This window comes from Diorhabda sublineata, chromosome 8 (assembly GCF_026230105.1).
Source record: "Diorhabda sublineata isolate icDioSubl1.1 chromosome 8, icDioSubl1.1, whole genome shotgun sequence".
In the NCBI taxonomy this organism is placed as follows: Eukaryota; Metazoa; Arthropoda; class Insecta; order Coleoptera; family Chrysomelidae; genus Diorhabda; species Diorhabda sublineata.
Window position 1 is genome coordinate 2,676,558 of NC_079481.1, and position 17,335 is coordinate 2,693,892.

Sequence of the window (17,335 nt, forward strand, 5' to 3'; positions counted from 1 at the left end):
TTAACAAGAATGTTAAAGATAAGAAAAATAAGAAAAAAGACACTGATGAAAACGTTAAAGAAGACAGTAAAAAAAGTGAGGTAAATATACTGAGCGGGTAGATTTATTTTCATAATGGTGATTCCAAACTTCGGCTTTTGGCTTCTTATTCTCAGATTTTGTTTTGTACCAAAAGAAAAACTGAATGAAAATTATAATCCATATTTTTTCGTCGACTATAGTGGTCGCCACGTTACTGTGAATGTTGATCGATATCTCGCCATGATTATCGATTATTTTTGACCCGAATTGGATTATATGGGTTTGCACATGATGTGCTTTAAACAAGACGGCGCCACAAGCCACACAGCACACGTTACAATCGATTTATTGAAGTTTGATGAGCTTGGTATCTCGTGAAATGGATCAGTCGATTGGCCGCCTAGTTAGTGCGATTTAACGCCTCTAGATTTTTTTCTTTTGAGCTACGTCAAGTCATTGGTCTATGCTAATAAGCCAACGACGTTGGAAGAGCTCAAAAGCCAACATTGAACGCGCAATAGCAGCCGATTCGGCCGTAATGTGTGGCCGAGTCATGGAAAATTGGATCCAACGAATCAACCGCTGCAAACGTGCCCGCGGTGGCCATATGAGCAAAGTCGAGTTTCATTTATAAATGTTTTGAATGTACTTCAACCCGATAATAAAATTTTCGAATTATCTCAAATGGTTTCCGTTTTATTTTGAAAAAAAGTTGTCGAGTCCTTATTGAAAAGCCCCTTATATCAATTGATTTCAGACGAATAAAAGTGACAAAAGTACGAAGTCCAATGAATCGAAAGCCTCAAAAAAAAGTATGAAGTCAACATTTCTGGATATCAGTCCTCAAGTGTAAGTAGAAAAATATAATTTTTGACCAATTAGTTCGCTTCAGAATTTCATTTCTTGTTGTTGTGATTTAAATCATTTCTGTATTTTTTCAGATACGCAAATTTGTTAAAATCCACGTTCAATAGGTTGAAACAAACTGTGGTCATTGAAAGTTTGAACAGTACATTGATGCCAAATCCACTACTTGTGCTCGAAGTTCTGTTACACGGAATTGGCAACGTCAAATTTATAATGCTGATACTACTGTCATTAAATTTGTTCGACTATATAGATCATCAAGTGACTGAAAGATATAAAAAATATTTAGAGGATGAAGCGAAAAATAAGCAAATACGTGAGTAATTTTTTCTATTTTTCATGAGGGGAAATAGAAATCGGGAAATACGACGTGTGTTTGGTCGAAGTATAAAGGTGGACAGCCGCTGCGAATGTATGAGATATTCCCGGAGGAATATCAGGTTTACGTAACCGAAAGCGGGTAATCTTACATTGAGACAATGCTTAACTATATACAGCGAAAATTAGGTCAAAAAAGATCGAAGAGCTCGCTCCTAAATCACATTTAGTATACAGATTGCATCGTCAGATAACTATTTGATCAAATCCATGGCGAAATACTTGCTTGGGAAAAATTTTGGATCCAAAGGAGAAATTGAAGACGCGGTGCGGCATTTTTTGCATCTCAGTCCAAAAAAAGTTTTACTAAGGTCTCAATGAGCTTGCCGAATGTCTTTTGGGGTTATTTATGAGAGACCCATAACGCTCAGATGTAATACAGCCTCGAAGGAAAACAAATAAAAATAATTTTTTTTTTTTTCAGAAGAAGAAAAAGAAAAAAAGAAGGTCATGAGTAAGTGTCTACGTCCATAGTAAACCATCTAATCACTAATCGTCTATTTTATAGTCAGTTTAAGCAAATGAGTCAATGTGAAATTAATTTTGTATTTTCCGATGGAAACCTCAAATTTTGTCGAGCTAGAAATGACGCCAAAATAAGTAATTTACATTTGTACATGCTTGGGTGATATTTCAGTCGTTTAAATTTTTTTATTACGCTCCTTTTGAATACGCCACTAGATTAATTCTGGTCTGCACTTAACCCACTTCGCAGAATAAAATGTTGAGACTTGAAGCAGCGTTTACACCACCACCACACCAACACTAACAATTACACTGTCTGACGGGCGTATCGATAACCAAGTTATGTCGCGGTGTCGCTTCGGGCTCTGGCTCCTCCGATTCAGAAGTTTCTACTCTGGGCATATCTTCAAAATCTCAGCTTTCGATATTAGACATTTTTTTTACCGCCTCTTCTTCGATGTAGCCTTCTGCGACGCTAGAAGGTTTCCATTTGCCGTGTCGTTTTACCGATCCGGCGATAAAAGAAGCAACTGTGACCTGTGTAGTCCTTGGGTTGGGCTATAATGGATGGAATGTTTCCAATGTTTACTATTTACTTCTGGATGTCGCAAAGACAATCAAAACGATCCAAATTTTTTAACGTAAACGACATAATTGTACATAATTGTTCCATACATAAAACTCACACTGTATAACGTTGACTAAAAATAGGCGATCTGTGATTTTATATTTTATCAATACTTTTTTTTTTTGGAATTTACGAAAATAATACATGATTTTGTAATAATTTAGAGAGCAATCGTACCCGTATTACCGTACCATTTCAATCAGAAAGTGTATTAATAGAAAAACAAGAGAAAGTACTTAAAAAGAGGAATGAACTGGGTTCGGAAACACAGAGAGACTTTGGTAAAAAATCGGAAAAAGATGAAGTTGTTGGAGTTAGCAAGGAGAAACACCTACATATGGGTAAAGGTGAGCGTTATACCACAAATGTAGTCGCACGGAGCCAAATCTGGTGAATAATGGGGGTGTTCTAGTAATTCGAACCCTAAATCACGAATTTTTTGCATGGCAGCATGAGATTTGTGTGCGGGGGCGTTGTCCTGCAAAAACAAAACACCTTTGGATAGCTTTCCGCGTCTTTTCTCTTCAATTTTTTCTAGTAGAGTGGTCTGTGGTATAGGAATACTAATCTCCAGTTATTATTCTATCCTTATCCAAAAAAGCAATCATCATTACTCCCTGGCAATCCCAAAAAAACTGTAGCAAGAACTTTTCCAGCAGATTTTTGGACACGAAACTTCTTAGGTCTTGGAGAACCAGAGAGTCGCCATTCCGTCGATTGTTGCTTTGTTTCTGGATCGTAGAAATGTACCCAAGTCTCATCCATAATAACAATTCAGTTTAAGAAGTCTACATCGTTGTCAAATCGAGCACAAATCGAACGCGATGCTTCTATCTTTGCACGCTTTTGGTCAACATTCAAACATTTGGGGATCCATTTTGCAGCAACATTTTGCATGAACTGCATCGATATTTTCGGGGACTGACACAGAAACCGGCCTTCCCGATCGGTCATCATCTATAACTCTGGATTACTTTTTTGTAGTCAAACTTTACACTTACACTTCTAATAATTTATTGTTCGTTGTTATAGAAACGCAATATTTTGGAAAAATTCTTGTCAGTTTCAAATTACAAAATATCTGTTACTTATTTCTGGGTTTCAGAAAGAGTTGTGACACAATTTACTCCTGTACTTCAAGTTGCACTTCTGAAAACTTATAGGACGAGACGGGGTTTTTCAATAATTTTTCTCTCTATGCATATTGGAGTACCACCTCAGAGTTGTGTGTCAATATGGGAGACTTCCCAAACCGCCAATATACAAATATATAAATTGGATGAGAAAATAATGATTCTAGAAATTGGCCTCCCCGCTGGCCAGACTTTATACACATTATTATTTTCTTTAGGGGCGTTAAAAGATGGCGTTTAATCCCTCTCTCCGGTTGTAATGTAATAAAAAAAGTTTATCAGCTACAGGTCAGAGCAGGCTTCAAATTTCTGCGAATCTATAAGAAAAATATTATGACGATTCAAGGACTACAAGAACTGAATTGCAAATTGTCAAAAACATGTCTTGGTTATTCAACTTTTCCTTGAAAATGACAAAGAGAGAATATTTTTTTTCAATCAACTTCATCAAGGATAATTTACTAGATTGACCAATATTTTAATGAGAAAACTGAGGATATTTTACTCACGAGTTTCATACAAAAAATTTTCTACGTCCGTAGGCTTGAAGAAATTCGACTTTTATCAATTTTATTGAAGAAGAAGTTACATTACTATTGGTACTTGAATTGTCAACATTTAAAGAGTTCAAAGATCTTGAACATTTACAACGTTGCTTGAAGTCGAACTACTTTTTGAAATTTTCACTGCGGAATCCATTTTGTTTGTTATTGAGTCGTCTACGTAACCCTCCGCAACTGTGTTGGATTTCCACCCATCGTACTCCTTTAGAGTCGCCGAAGAGCATCGAAATATATGCCCAGTGTAGTTTTTTGGACTAGATTGGTTTTGAAAACCTACAACTTGGATTTTGCATTTTCCATTTCTATACTGCAAAAAGAAATGATCTGCTCTGACTCGTCGAAAGTAATTTCCTAGAATTTTATGACTTATACTTTAACAGAAATAAATCTTTAAAAATTTAGGGTACATAGGGCTGCCAGAAGTGGCTTTTCAGCATCTGCAGGTATTAAGGTTTGACTGTGAAAAGTTTCATGACTTTTGAAATGACCACTTAAAATTGGTCACTGGCTCTTGGTCTAGTATGTTGGAGAAGGAAATGAAGCTGAAAATGAGCGTGTTTATAAACCTTAAAGGTTTCATGGTTTCATATTTGTTTATAAAGGTAACATCCTTTTTTCTCTGCCAAAGTAATAGTCCTGTATGGTTATGGATAATGAAAAACTTTTTCATTTGAAGGCGATGGTGATGCAACTGTGAAGAAGACAAAGACAAAAGGTTCCGAAGCTATGAAAAATGCGGAAGGTGCAACACAAATCGCTTTAATAAGGAAACGTGAGTAATTCTATTTTATCGGAAAAAAATACTTGAAGAAACAATAATTAGTAATAATTTTATATAATCATATTTTTAAATAAAACTGTTTTGATATGATAATGGGAAAAATTTAGCCAGGATAGTAAATTGTGTCACGAACTAAAAGGTACCGGGTTGTTTGTAACTTTCTTAAGACCAAAAGGAATTTAGCATGTTATGTAAGCAACTTCAAGCACGTCCAATGGATCTTTGCCACGAGTTTTCCCGATAAATTGATCTCCAGGAGAGGTGACACGAGTTGACCTCTACTCAGCCCCGATTCAACACCTATGGACTTTTTCCTATGGGGTTGTGTTAAATCTGACAAACCGAATAATTCGCTGGCACAATTAAAAGAAAATATTGTAACGAAAGCAATGTGCTTCAATATGAAACAAACATTTTTTCAATAAACTCCTCGATTTTCTTAAAATGATCAATTTTTCATTTGAAACGCCATATATAAAGGGAGTGCTACTCAAGTTTTGAAACATGGCAACACTGATGTGAATATGTCAAATCTGCTAGTGCCGACATGAAGTTTGACATTTTATAGATACTTCTGAAGTGATCTTGCAAGATCTTCATGTGACATACCGTGAGATTTAGGCATACTTGGGCTATCGATTGGTGCAAAGAGATGCCGAAAGAATTCAATCGAGGTGCTTTAAAATATGTCTATAAGATCGCTACAAGCGATGAATCATCGCCTTTCAAGACGAACCAAATCCAACAATAATTGTGCTGAATATCTTGTACTAAAGACTTGGTAGTGTTTGTCTAAATATACATATTTTAGGCTGAAGACTTTCTCTATGAAATATTTACTTATTCGTGTATAATCCTGTATTAATTTATAATTCTAGAGGTCAGTAAGGATATTTCAAAGTTATTAGAAAGTCAGTTCGATAGGTTTTCCGATTTTCAAGATAACGCTCTGGAATTAGCTGAGTTCTGGGATAGACGACAAGGAATACTGATCAAGGTAATGTTGAAATTTGTTAATCTAAATATGAAAATATAATTTTCTTCCGGCTGATACCACGCTTCGTACTTTTGTTACCTCCTGTGTTATTCCCACGCAGCTGGAGAAGCATATACCGACGGACTACCTAGTATTTAAAAGATCTTCGTCAAGTTATCGGAAAGCCAACTGCTAAGCTATTCCTCCTAACAGAAAATTTAGCTCTTCCTTTTTTCTTTTCTAACTCCTTTCGCTAGATTCGCCAAACGATTTTCGAGGGCGACCTGGACGGTGTAGTGTTGAGCCTGGAATCTCAAATGAACCTTCCAGCCAAAGATGATTGTTTTTCAAATAAACGTCTTCCTTGTTATGGGCTTTGACCCATCTTTGTTTTATCTCGGATTTAAAATGTGCAAAATCCTTTTTCAATTTATATAATTGGTCTTCAGTAAGGTCATCACGATTGAACAGATAATCACTTAAGGAGCTTAGTTTTCCGTCTAAATTGCGCAAATATCTTCATTCCAGAGGTACACGCTGAACCTGGAATACACAGAGGTTGTTTTTTTAGGCACGAATACTTATTTCGCAAATATAACTTTTTTGACTGTTACATTCAAAGTACTAAAGGTTAAAGTTATCATAAAAATTACAAAAATTGCCGCATCTACCCGGATACTACAAACGAAAACAAATTTGACTTTTATATTACATTGAGGTTGTTACATACCTGTATTTTCCGAATCCATTGCTATTTTGGACTAGGCAAACACAGAAAACTTCAGTTTAATTCGCAAACTTAACGCTTTCACAAAATTGCTGAGAACAGACATGCTGCACAATGTTAAATGATCAAGTTCCGACTTGATTTTCGTATGAAGCGCAACGGTTGAAAGGCGGGGCCGGGTGGGGCGGTGCGGGACGGCCTATTGTCCATTGGAATGCCCCTTAACCACAGGTAGTCATTGTAGAAGCTTTTAACTTGTAGATAATTAAATTACCCGTATGTGGGACGGTCGAGGTACATAAAAAAACGTAATTAGAACAAATAGAGAAGTCTAATAAGATGTGGTGAAAAAAATAAAAATATGTAGTCCGACAAGTACAAATGACAATAAATTTACCTTGGGTCATAAGAACTATTCATCATAATGCAGTCTTAACAGTACAGATGTCGCCTTTAGCTTGACAAGATATTGTTTTGGCAAAGCTCCGCATTCACGTCTGCCCATATAGGATTATACGATGGGCCCAGTATAGGCCCAGACTTTGGCCAAGTGTGTACAACTCTGGCCCTAGCTTGAAAGCTATTATTAGCCCAGACTTGGTGGGTTAATATGGGATGGGCTAGGTAAGGTTACATAGAGTTTGGCTAAGTTACCCAGACTTCAACCAGGCTTGGACCATTATTGGTTTGCCAAAGCCGGGTTTCCCATCGTTGGCCCAAGCTAAGCCCCGTCGTTCAAGTCTGGAGGCTCTTACATGGGTTGTTCCAGTTTCAGCAAGCAGCATTTGATTCCTTCAAACAAACCTCAATGATTAAGTATGTGATTTAGAATTTTCAAATCAATGATGAAAACTTCTTGGTTCTCGTCTCAAGGAGTGAAGCTTATTCATTAAGTACTTGTACAGATATCGATGGCTTATTTCAGGAACTAGATATGAAGCATTGTTCTTGCAAATGGTGCTTGTTCATAACCTTGTCGAAATACAGAAATAATGGGAATTTAAAAACTATTCTAGTGAGACATCAGGGAGGGTTTAAACCCGTAAATTAATAAAAACACATCACGTCGAGCTATAGATTTTTTCCCTTAATAAGTTACTTCTACTATGGGTCTATAACTTAATTGATGCGGTTTGACAAGACATGGCGTAACTTTTTTCACTCAAGTATGTCGAACTTTGTTCCTGGAAAAGTGTTTTTGCGAAGAGTTCTTCTTCATTACTTTAATATGACAAAAAATGCTCTAAAGTCATCGTCATCGTCAAAGTCGTCATCAACGTCCTGGGCAGCCAAAAAAGTTTGAGGATGAACAACTACTCGATGAAGATTGTTGCCAAACACAAGAAGAGATCGCAGAATCTTTGGGTGTCACTCAAGCAACCGTTTAAAAGCTGCTGGATATATTCAAAAGCAAGGAAATTGAGGTCCACATGAACTCAGGCCGAGAAAACGTCGAAAAGCGGTATTTTACTCGGATGGTGATGCAAAATGGATCCATTACAACCCCAAGCGCAAAAAATTATATGTGAAATCCGGTCAAACAGCCAATTAAGGGAGCAGAAGGGTGTGCTGTATTATGAACTGCTAAATCCGGGTGAAACCATCAATGGAGAACGCTACCGAACACAATTAATCCGTTTGAAGAGAGTAGTAGATGAAAAACGCCCTGAATATGCGACCAGACACGAAGCAATGATTTTCCATCATGACAACGATCTGCCCCACGTTGCTTTTCCAACTATTTGGAAAACAGTGGATGGGAAGTTTTACCTCACCCGCCTTACAGCCCAGACCTTGCCCCTTCTGACTACCATTTGTTCAGGTCGATGCAAAACGCTTTCCAGTGAGGAAAACGCTTTACGTCAGAGCAAGATATCAAAAATTGGTTTGTATCATTCTTGGCTGCCAAGTTGGCGCAGTTCTGTTGAGATGGGATCCACAAATTGCCAGAAAGTACATAGTTTCAGATGGGCAATACTTTGAATAATACTATTGTATATGTTTTTCTTAAATAAACGTTCAAATTTTGAAAAAAACACCGCACGAATTAAGTTTTGAGCAGGATTTTTGTCGACCATTTATTGGAAATTATCGGACAAAGAATTTTATAAATTTCTAATTAATATGATTTTTGCAGCCACCTGCTGCAGTAGTTAAGCTCGATAAGAAACATAAGCGTAGATCCTCGAAAGCTAATTTATCACTCAACTTCACTCAAACAGTGACACAATCAACAGAAAATTCTAGAAATATCGGTAAGACAATTTACAATATCCTATTATCTTAATATCTTTATTAATGTGATCCTTACAATCCTGAATGATGAACATATATTCTTTCCAATGTCTGCAACCCAAATAATCACAGTTGAAGGTGCAAGTAGTTACTTTTTCAAGTTTTTATATTATTTGTTACAACGCGTTTTGGCCTGCAGCTTTTTTATTATTAGTTGCTTTCCGATTGATTAAGCATTTCGTGCACGAAATCGCTTTGTAAATAAATACAATTACGTTCTAAATAAATACAATTACGTTCTAAATAAATACAATTGCGTTCTAAATAAATACAATTGCGCTCTAAATAAATACAATTACGTTCTAAATAAATACAATTGCGTTCTAAATAAATACAATTACGTTCTAAATAAATACAATCGCTTTGTAAATAAATACAATTGCGTTCTAAATAAATACAGTCGCTTTGTAAATAAATACAATTACGTTCTAAATAAATACAATCGCTTTGTAAATAAATACAATTGCGTTCTAAATAAATACAATTGCGCTCTAAATAAATACAATTACGTTCTAAATAAATACAATTGCATTCTAAATAAATACAATTGCGTTCTAAATAAATACAATTGCGCTCTAAATAAATACAATTACGTTCTAAATAAATACAATTGCGTTCTAAATAAATACAATTGCGTTCTAAATAAATACAATTACGTTCTAAATAAATACAATTACGTTCTAAATAAATACAATCGTTTTGTAAATAAATACAAATGCGTTCTAAATAAATACAATTGCGCTCTAAATAAATACAATTGCGTTCTAAATAAATACAATTACGTTCTAAGTAAATACAATCGCTTTGTAAATAAATACAATTACGTTCTAAATAAATACAATCGCTTTGTAAATAAATACAATTGCGTTCTAAATAAATACAATTGCGTTCTAAATAAATACAATTACGTTCTAAATAAATACAATTACGTTCTAAATAAATACAATTACGTTCTAAATAAATACAATTGCGTTCTAAATAAATACAATTGCGTTCTAAATAAATACAATTACGTTCTAAATAAATACAATCGTTTTGTAAATAAATACAAATGCGTTCTAAATAAATACAATTGCGCTCTAAATAAATACAATTACGTTCTAAATAAATACAATTGCGTTCTAATAAATACAATTACGTTCTAAGTAAATACAATCGCTTTGTAAATAAATACAATTGCGTTCGAAATAAATACAATTACGTTCTAAATAAATACAATCGCTTTGTAAATAAATACAATTGCGTTCTAAATAAATACAATTACGTTCTAAATAAATACAATCGCTTTGTAAATAAATACAATTACGTTCTAAATAAATACAATCGCTTTGTAAATAAATACAATTGCGTTCTAAATAAATACAATTGCGCTCTAAATAAATACAATTACGTTCTAAATAAATACAATCGCTTTGTAAATAAATACAATTACGTTCTAAATAAATACAATCGCTTTGTAAATAAACACAATTGCGTTCTAAATAAATACAATTACGTTCTAAATAAATACAATCGCTTTGTAAATAAATACAATTGCGTTCTAAATAAATACAATTGCGTTCTAAATAAATACAATTACGTTCTAAATAAATACAATCGCTTTGTAAATAAATACAATTACGTTCTAAATAAATACAATCGCTTTGTAAATAAATACAATTGCGTTCTAAATAAATACAATTGCGCTCTAAATAAATACAATTACGTTCTAAATAAATACAATCGCTTTGTAAATAAATACAATTACGTTCTAAATAAATACAATCGCTTTGTAAATAAACACAATTGCGTTCTAAATAAATACAATTACGTTCTAAATAAATACAATCGCTTTGTAAATAAATACAAATGCGCTCTAAATAAATACAATCGCTTTGTAAATAAATACAATTACGTTCTAAATAAATACAATCGCTTTGTAAATAAATACAATTACGTTCTAAATAAATACAATTACGTTCTAAATAAATACAATTGCGTTCGAAATAAATACAATTACGTCCTAAATCAATACAATCGCTTTGTAAATAAATACAATTGCGTTCGAAATAAATACAATTACGTTCTAAATAAATACAATCGCTTTGTAAATAAATACAATTGCGTTCTAAATAAATACAATCGCTTTGTAAATAAATACAAATGCGTTATAAATAAATACAATTGCTTTCGAAATAAATACAATTGCGTTTCAAATAAACATAACTAATCACGTATTAAATAAATATGATAAAATTATTATTATAATACCAAGTTTAAAATCGAAATACTTAATTTTCAGAAAAATTTTGAGGTTATGTGAAAAAAGTGTTGATACAAAAGTTGTAGATCTTCTTAACACCTACAACTTTGCCTTTTGACTTTTTTCTATAGGAGTTGTAGTTTCACCAGAAATCGAGACAAACCGTTTTTTACCCTTAAAAACTCACCCCCTCTTTCCCTTCCCGACCTCATATCGCCCGTAAATTATTATTTCTCCCATTTTTATTATATTCTCCTCCTTATTTCGATAGTTTTCTTGAAAATTATTATTTTTTAGGTATCCCGATAATAATTATCAATAACGCTACCCCAATCAGATATAATGACGATGTCTCAGAAATCGTTAATAGCTTGTTATCATCTAATTGCGAGCTCAAAACTAGTTTGGAAGAGTTGAGATGTTCATCTGATGTTATCTTAAAAGAAACCAGCGTCATGTATTCCGTTTTGAAAAATATTAAAAGATACAAGAAAGTAAAATCAAATCATTTCAAAATAGAATACTGTCCTTTGCCTCTAAGCGATTCATTCGAACCGGATATAACCTCAGACTTAAATACACAGGTAAGATTGTTAATATTTCAACAATTTTCTGGGACCCTAAGATCCGCAAACCCTGAAATATACCATACATATATATTACAAACTAGGTAGATGATTCCATTTTGAAAAAAACACGATTACACAAAAACTGTTGCCTTGTCCGACAAGATTTCCATTTGTGTCCTCGAAGCCGATTATCAGTGTCCACATTCAATATGTTTCTTAAATTACCATAATTGAAATTTAAAATGCGACAGGTGATTATCATATCCCCACGAAGACGACGTTGTTCAAAGGTCGGTAAATCCATTATGTTTAGTCTTTCTGTATAACTAGGTCTTGTACGCCCTAGGGATAATCTGGTTGATCGACGCTGAATTTTTTTGTGAAGATCTTTATCCCGCACTAGTACCATGTATGTCTCGGTTTGTTTTTGCCTAAGTAAAGAGCTGCATTAAGAGGCAATATCCAGTCTAAGCACCAGTTAGAGATCGAATCCAAGTCCTCTTGAAGATTTATATGAAGAGATGAATCAGCGAATATTTTCAAATCGTCGGCATAGAAAACTTTGTTGCATTGAATATGAAATTGGAGGTTACTTGCGTTTATTATAAATAAGAGAGGACCCAGTACCGATCCCTGCGGAACACCGTTTAATACGGGTTTCTCAGCTGAAAAACAATTTCCCACTTTCACACAGAACTCTCGATACACTCCAGTAGATCACCTCGTATGCCAAGATGTTCCATTTTATACAGTAATCTTCGTTTTGGCACTCGGTCGAATCTTTTTGTTGGAAAATTTACTTTTTATTGTGTTTATCAGTATCTAAAGCCCATTTCTTTCATTCCAGCTATCCCGATCTGTTTTGCACTGTTAGAAGCTTCTTTTAGGTCTAGGAAATCAGTGTGTACTTCTTTTGTTTTGTTTTTATATTTTGTTTGTATGATCTAGTGCATTGTGTTCTTTTCTAAACCCACTTTGTGCTGTGTCTTCTTGATCCTCTACTAGTTTCTGTAACTTCTTTAACATGTTTTCTAATCCATTTGGAAACGATGCCTAATAAAGTGATGCCTATGTAATTTGTGCAGTTCTTGGTGTCTCTTTTCTTGTGTAATATCCTGGTATGTCCTGCCAATTCCTCTCTCTTAAAATTTTTAATGTATTCTTGTTTGCGTTAACTTTTTTAAGAAAATTTCTGTCGTCATTTTATTTTTTTTCTGTTTCTGTCGATGATTGTGGTATCATTCTTCTACGTTGTCCTCATCGAGAATGTTAATTATACTTTTTACTTTAATTTACATCGTATCCTTGTATTTCCCAGCTATTGTCAATTTACCTTGATTTTGATCACTATCTAGTGATGTTATCGCTAGTGATAGTGATCGCTATTTATCTTTGGTCCCATTTCTGAAGTTCAATATGAATTATACAAATACAATCCATCTATTGATACGAAACCATGTAATTTTATACCATTATATTATTGTTTGTATACCTCATGGTTTTTAGTACGCTTTATGGCCCGCGCGGGCATTATGGCACGCACGGGCATTAAGGCGCAAACAGTATGCTTTATTGACAATATATGAATTTCCGTCTGTACTATGAATGATGCTGATAGCTAAATATATCTGAATCTCTAGTTTTTGTTATAAAAGCCTTCCGAAATCTTTGTAAATTCATTTTTCAGGGTATAATTTCCTCCAAATATCTTTTAGCAACTGGCGTTTCTACTGTGAGTATATTTCTTTCAGATTCTGATACAAGGGTTGGCAAAAAACGATGTTAATAATGATCATTTTATACAAATATATTATTGTTTGTATACCTCGTGGTTTTTAGTACGCTTTATCGCCCGCGCGGGCATTATGGCACGCACGGGCATTAAGGCGCAAACAGTATGCTTTATTGACAATATATGAATTTCCGTTTGTACTATGAATGATGCTGATAGCTAAATATATCTGAATCTCTAGTTTTTGTTATAAAAGCCTTCCGAAATCTTTGTAAATTCATTTTTCAGGGTATAATTTCCTCCAAATATCTTTTAGCAACTGGCGTTTCTACTGTGAGTATATTTCTTTCAGATTCTGATACAAGGGTTGGCAAAAAACGATGTTAATAATGATCATTTTATACAAATATATTATTGTTTGTATACCTCGTGGTTTTTAGTACGCTTTATCGCCCGCGCGGGCATTATGGCACGCACGGGCATTAAGGCGCAAACAGTATGCTTTATTGACAATATATGAATTTCCGTTTGTACTATGAATGATGCTGATAGCTAAATATATCTGAATCTCTAGTTTTTGTTATAAAAGCCTTCCGAAATCTTTGTAAATTCATTTTTCAGGGTATAATTTCCTCCAAATATCTTTTAGCAACTGGCGTTTCTACTGTGAGTATATTTCTTTCAGATTCTGATACAAGGGTTGGCAAAAAACGATGTTAATAATGATCATTTTATACAAATATATTATTGTTTGTATACCTCGTGGTTTTTAGTACGCTTTATGGCCCGCGCGGGCATTATGGACCGCACGGGCATTAAGGCGCAAACAGTATGCTTTATTGACAATATATGAATTTCCGTTTGTACTATGAATGATGCTGATAGCTAAATATATCTGAATCTCTAGTTTTTGTTATAAAAGCCTTCCGAAATCTTTGTAAATTCATTTTTCAGGGTATAATTTCCTCCAAATATCTTTTAGCAACTGGCGTTTCTACTGTGAGTATATTTCTTTCAGATTCTGATACAAGGGTTGTAAAAAAACGATGTTAATAATGATCATTTTATACAAATATATTATTGTTTGTATACCTCGCGGGCATTAAGGCACGCACGGGCATTAAGGCGCAAACAGTATGCTTTATTGACAATATATGAGTTTACGTTTGTACTCTGAATGGTCGTTTCCATACAGAAAGTTTCGCTGATAACTAAATTTAAAAAAGCAAATATTAATTCATGTTTTAGTGTATAATTTCCTCCAAATATCTTTTATAAACTATGGTATTCCTCCATCTAACATGGCGTTTCTACTGTGGGTCTACTTCATCCAGATTCTGATACAAGAGTTGGCAAAAGTCGATTTAAATAATGACCAATAACCTTCTCGATGTTACTCAAATCCGAAATTTTGCAGTACGAGGAATTTTCTCAAATTTGTTCCTTCCAACAAGTTGTACAATACAGCGGTTTTATCTATTAGGTCTTTTTGCTGTGGTTACAAAGTAATGTAATCTATAAGCTTACAACTCTCCATTTAGTTTCCATCAGCTATGGTGAAAACTCTTTTTTTGTCATTTTTGATTTCTGGTACCAACAAAGATAAATATTTCATCTTCTACGTAAATGCAAATATATTTATAAGGTCCTGCCACTGATCTAATACGTCAAACAGTTGCGTTAATGTTTTCTATAGCACATCCTTCCCGAAAATTTATTATATCCTTCATCCTATGAGTGTCTAGATTTTCTCAGTATCATGTTTTTTTGTTATCTTTTCAGCCTTCCTCACTATTCCATCGGAAATTGTTTGAAGGTTGAAAATAGTCTTTTCTGACTATAAAGAAATTCATTTCCTCAAGTTTTGAACTGGAGAAAGCTCGTCTGGTTTCTGGCTTCGCTACAACCCGCAAGTTTTTGACACCGACATCTCCGAAATAATAATGATCCTTCTTTGTCAAAAACGGTTCAATTGGTGTCTCATTAATACATTTTAGCACAGTTTTTTCCCAATTTTATTCTATGAGTCTATGAGTAATAGATTTTTCCGGTTTTTTCCACCATTTCGTCGGGTATTTCCATTTTCATTTTTGTCTTCAACACGAATACTCATCTTTGTAAATCAAATTATATATTAACATATTCGTTTACATTCCTCTAGACGAGTATCGCCACCCCTCAAAGCTCGGGAAGATCCAAGAAGAAAAGAAAAGGAAGTCTCATCAGAAGTGACCGTTTCGGAGACATTGAGAGTCGATCAAAAAGTGAGGAATGTTTTCAAAATTAATTCCAATTGCTATTGCTAATTATAAATAAAATAAGAGTTGCTGGTATGTCTTCTTTTAGTCCGAATATGCTTCTATCAGGCAATACGATGGTTCAGATGGAGGCCACTGATCGGTTACTGTTGGTGTGCATACGTTATCCATTATTATAGATGACCAGGTGTTATGTCAATTGGTAAATGTCATTTGAGTTGATTTTGTCACCTTTACTTTACATTAAGTACGCTTTGTCTTCAGCTGTTTAGAGTAGGGTTCCAAGAACATTACCTTGAGGAATACCGAAGTTAATTTGGAAGATATTTGATTATTGGTCGTTGAATTTGGTAGGTAGGATTCAACTAGAAGGAAATAGTCATTGGATGGTGTTATTTTCAATTTATAAAGTACCAGACTTTGTAGATTGCTTGAAAGATGTCAAAGAATACAGTTTTGCAGTATTTTTTTCTTAGAGACCTTTTAAAATTTCTCTTACAATTCGATGGACTTAGGTCGTGTGGTGAAGTGGTTGTCTGGAAAGCGTAACTGATAGTAGATCTGCGTAAATTTTCTGTAGCTGTAATTTTTCAAGAATTTTACTAACTGATGAAAGGAAGCTGATGGGTCGATGAGTTGTTACTCCATTGTATCCCTAACCTGTAGAAGAGTACAGCTTAATGAGGATGGAGTTTAATTTTCAGTACCAGCTTGAATCGTCTTCCAATAAGCATTATCAGCCACCCCCTTTGTTTTCTGGTATTCCTGGTACAGAATAACAGCTGGATATTTGGCCTCGAGTTGCTGATCTTCCACGTTTCGTACCAGTAATCGAATCGGTCAATAGTTTCTTGATTAAACGGTCCGAGTACGGATGTAGTGTAGATATTGAATTTACATAACCATAATGTTTAATTTTTCTTAGTTCTAGATGTCAATAATTCAGCATTTTCGTTGCGAATAATTAATCCTGGAGAAATAATGAAATACGCAATTTCATTCATACCAACGGGTTTTGGCGAATTTTTTCACAGTTACCGGATCGAAATAATGGGTTATAATAATCATTGTTTCTTCGTGAAGTGTTACGCCGTTTCTGAATTACCCCGAATCGATTATGAACCTGAAATGATGTTCCTAAAATGTTTGCCGAGTGTACGAGAAAAGCCCGTCTATGAAAATTTCGTATATATCATTGAGGGGGATGTTTTTGATTTTGGATCAATCCTTCTGGCTACTTCAAAGTAAGTATTGGAATTTTTTCGATCATAAAGTACATTTGTATCACTACCTGTTTATTCATATAACGTTTCTCACAATGTTATACAATATTGTGTATATAGTAGTGTGATTGTAGTAGGGATTAGTACGGACCCTCAAGCAGGTATACCTGACTACTATTGTCGGTTCTATTCTGTCTGTTGAATAGTGAAGAGCACTGCGTTAGTACCTGTTTTCACTGGATACCGAGATAGAATAGAATACTACCAAGCGCATATTAACCTCTTTGTCATCGGAATACATTGACAAAGGTCTTCTTTTAGTTCTATCTCCTCCATTTTCTTCGTGGTGTTCGTCTCCTTTTTGTCCAGTCCTCCAGGTCGATGTCTTACGCTGCTTCTACAATACACATACAATCAGTTTTTTTACGTTCACTTGGAGGCCCCATTTCTCCTACTTCTCGAGCCAAGCATAGTATA

At 34.4% G+C, this 17,335-nt stretch overlaps 1 protein-coding gene across 1 annotated transcript; it reads left to right on the forward strand.

The window, feature by feature from the left end:
• Positions 1-823: 823 nt before the first annotated feature.
• LOC130447834 (uncharacterized) lies at positions 824-8,826 on the forward strand. The gene is made up of 5 exons (XM_056784867.1): positions 824-870; positions 963-1,204; positions 4,732-4,827; positions 5,715-5,833; positions 8,677-8,826. The coding sequence occupies exons 1-5, from the start codon at positions 836-838 to the stop codon at positions 8,824-8,826; spliced, it is 642 nt and encodes a 213-aa protein (XP_056640845.1). The 5' UTR covers positions 824-835.
• Positions 8,827-17,335: the final 8,509 nt, after the last annotated feature.

Coding starts and splice junctions, on each gene's coding strand:
- LOC130447834 (XM_056784867.1), top strand. CDS start 836: ATGAAGTCAACATTTCTGGATATCAGTCCTCAAGT. Junction 871..962: donor CTGGATATCAGTCCTCAAGT/GTAAGTAGAAAA, acceptor GTATTTTTTCAG/ATACGCAAATTTGTTAAAAT. Junction 1,205..4,731: donor AGCGAAAAATAAGCAAATAC/GTGAGTAATTTT, acceptor TTTCATTTGAAG/GCGATGGTGATGCAACTGTG.